The 3056-nt window shown below is 36.1% G+C and overlaps 1 protein-coding gene across 1 annotated transcript in view; it reads right to left on the bottom strand.

The window, feature by feature from the left end:
• Positions 1 to 577: 577 nt before the first annotated feature.
• The window catches only part of LOC113225480 (crossover junction endonuclease EME1), a 29340-nt gene continuing 26861 nt past the window's right edge, over positions 578 to 3056 (bottom strand). The window contains exons 2-7 of the mRNA XM_026457799.1: positions 2327 to 2499; positions 2105 to 2178; positions 1910 to 2015; positions 1333 to 1415; positions 1134 to 1246; positions 578 to 962 (exon numbers count right to left, since the gene is read on the bottom strand). Of these exons, the coding sequence (XP_026313584.1) occupies positions 807 to 962; positions 1134 to 1246; positions 1333 to 1415; positions 1910 to 2015; positions 2105 to 2178; positions 2327 to 2499 (705 nt within the window). The 3' untranslated portion in view covers positions 578 to 806. The remainder of the gene's footprint in view (positions 963 to 1133; positions 1247 to 1332; positions 1416 to 1909; positions 2016 to 2104; positions 2179 to 2326; positions 2500 to 3056) is intronic.

Raw genomic sequence — 3056 nt, 5'->3', positions numbered from 1 at the left:
ATCCCTATCATTTGGCCCGACATATACACACTGCTACATGTTTTCAAAGGAATTGCTATATAATGTGCGTAAAATTATATAATGCATTACCTGACTATATAAAAATGTTACCTACCTCTAGATTTAAGAAAACACTATTTGAATTGCTTGTGACAAATTGTTTTTATAATGTAAATGAGTTTTGACATTTAAATTTTGAAGCCTGCGACCCTCTACATATTTATTGCTTTGACATGCGTTTTTTTTTATTAAATCACAATTTTTCTCTAATTATATTATTTAATGACAAAATGTAAGTTTATAACGTAATACGATATGATTTTAATCATATAAGTAATACGACTATGTGTAATAATTGCGAACAATGTATAATATTTGCTATTAACATTTGTATGCCAGTTACTGGCGCAACACGCTGAACCATAAGTGTAGTCTTAAACATGTTAACTGTATTTACCGTATATGCTTACAAATAAATATATCTCTATCTCTCTATCTCTAGTCCACCGATGCGTCCGCCCCGTAATACAGGATTATGAATGTAGTCGCAGCGCGCAAGCCATCCTGCCATCCTGCAATGCGTCCTACGAATCTCCACATAGAGTCTCCGTGGGCCATACTCAGTACGAGTAGTTTTTGCCTGTGTGGCGAAATAATATGATTTTTTCAAAATAGACATTTTTCCATGACCCAACACTACAATGACTTCTAAACAGTGTTACCACAATCACAAAAATGTTATACCACACAAAAAAATTGTATTGAGTTTTTATTTCATTCTCACATTTTGTAACAGTTGGTCAAATTCAGTCTATCAATGCACTTCCTTCGTCAGATGTAAAGAGTATGTGCAGTTTCCGTGCAAACTCTGGCCCTACTCGACGCGTCTTGGCATTTGGAACGGCAGCTCGCGCTACGCTAACGTCTGCCAATGTGTTCACAGCGTTTGAAGTTTGTAGAGCCTGAAATTATTTCAAATCGCATTAACTTAAATCTTTACCTACTTACATTGTTGTTAATTTACAACACTAAGGCTCTAGTTTTCAGACCAAAACAAAAGTAATTTTGAAAATATTGAAGTCGCTATGATAATATAAGACTGGCAAACAAAAACAAAATTCTGACAATCTAACCTCATACAACACCATTGGAGTTTTGTACTGAGCGCATATGGCCCTGGAAGTCTCCAAACTGGACAATGGGAGGACAGCGACCATTTGTTGCCATAGTCTACTCATACCATTCCCTAAAACAATAAACGCATTATTAGCAATACTACAAGGTGGTCAATTGCAAGGTTTCGACATGAACAAGATGTTTTCAATTTCTCACCATCGCCATCAATAGCAACACATTGCTTGTTGTCGCCCCTCATGTAGAATTCAGCTTGCTCATCACTGGCCCGTTTTGATTTCCTACATACCAACAAAATAATTATGATTTACAATATAGAGAAGAAGTAGCGTTTTTCAAGACAGGGCTCTAAGCTAAGCATTTAACCAATTCTACACTTCTTTATCACAGCACACCTGTGAGTAATAAACGTATAAAACATATAAATCGCACAGAGTTCACAGTTCTGACGTGACTGGATAGTCATAGCCAGAGATACTTGAACCAGAAAAATCGTGTCTGTCAGGATGGCTGGACCAATTGAGATATACAAATCAAACTGTGCTCATTATTTACTACCTATTTTCTGCGTGTGAAACTGTAAAGGATTTAAATTAAGTTCAAACTATAAGTGACAGTTTGAACAGAGCATCATGAGAATTGTTAACACATATTTATAAAGTCCAGGGCACTCGAGACATCTGGCACTGTAGCATAATAATGTGTATGTACTACATACAAAAATGACTACTACATCAAATTTAACATCTCAAAAATTATATTTTTAGAAGCTTACTTATATGGTGCTTCAGCTAGAGCCTTAGTAAACTGCGCTATGAGAAGAGCCAGATCATTGGGAGAATCCACCATTGCTGCATCGCAGCCTGAGGTGACGATTAGATCTGCCAAGAATAAACATAGAACTTAGACTAGGTAGCTCAGAAGTTTTGGATTTGAAGCAAAATCTTGTTAATGAGACACGAGAACTTACCTGTGACGGCCATTTCAAGTTCAATTTCAGTCATTAATTTGCGATTACTGTTCAGAGTGCGGCGACTAGGCGATCTGGAAAATAACATTGATGACGAAAATTATAATATTGTATTGTTCGTCTAAACCATGGATTATAACCATATCATAAAAGCGCAACTACACATCTGTCAAAGAAAAATGGCACCAATTATGTAGTGATAAAATTGTTGGTATCACTCACTTGAAATAGTCTTTACTGCCAAAAATAACGAGAGTTATAGCACAAGCAACCATGTCCTTGACCTGCATGAGGTGTTTGGCCAGTGAGTGCTGGCTAACATGCTCTGCGATGTCATCGGCGCAGAGCACGTACAGCGCGTGTTCGCAACGCTCCTTGCGAGGCGTCAGTTGCACCTGGAAATTTAAACACAAGACATGTGCAAATGATGTTGAATTGTAGAAGCGTGAAGAATAATGTCGTAATGACACAGCGAATAAAGTTGCTAGATAATCATGTAACAATAAATAAAAGTAATGTGTAATATTTTGAACTTTTTTGAACAATAACTGAGTTATGACGGATTTGTTATCCTCAGTTCTATTGTAATTAATAAATCTTAGCAACGCCTACACATGCAAAGAACAAGGTGTAAGACAATAATAATAATGTATTTGCTAAATGCTGTCATGCTCCATCATTTATGTAATGAAATGACAAAATCTCATGTTGTTAATAATAATAACATTTATTTTCAAAAAACTTTTGGCTTACAATATAAATATAAAGTAAGGTTATTAAAATACGAGATGAGATCCCTGACTGACAAAGAAACGTAAGCAATGAGATGAGAGCCAGTGTTCCTCCGCACGCTTAAATGGACATTATCCTACGCGGGGAGAATAACAAGGTCCACTATCCTTTCAACTAGAATAAAAACAAAAAAGAGAAGTGATAATAATAGCAGAAATAG

The sequence above is a fragment of the Hyposmocoma kahamanoa genome, unplaced genomic scaffold (genome assembly GCF_003589595.1).
Source record: "Hyposmocoma kahamanoa isolate Upper Pololo Valley unplaced genomic scaffold, ASM358959v1 160, whole genome shotgun sequence".
Lineage (NCBI taxonomy): Eukaryota > Metazoa > Arthropoda > Insecta > Lepidoptera > Cosmopterigidae > Hyposmocoma > Hyposmocoma kahamanoa.
The sequence above is the reverse complement of the archived record's forward strand: the minus strand, read 5'-3'. Positions and strand labels throughout refer to the sequence as shown.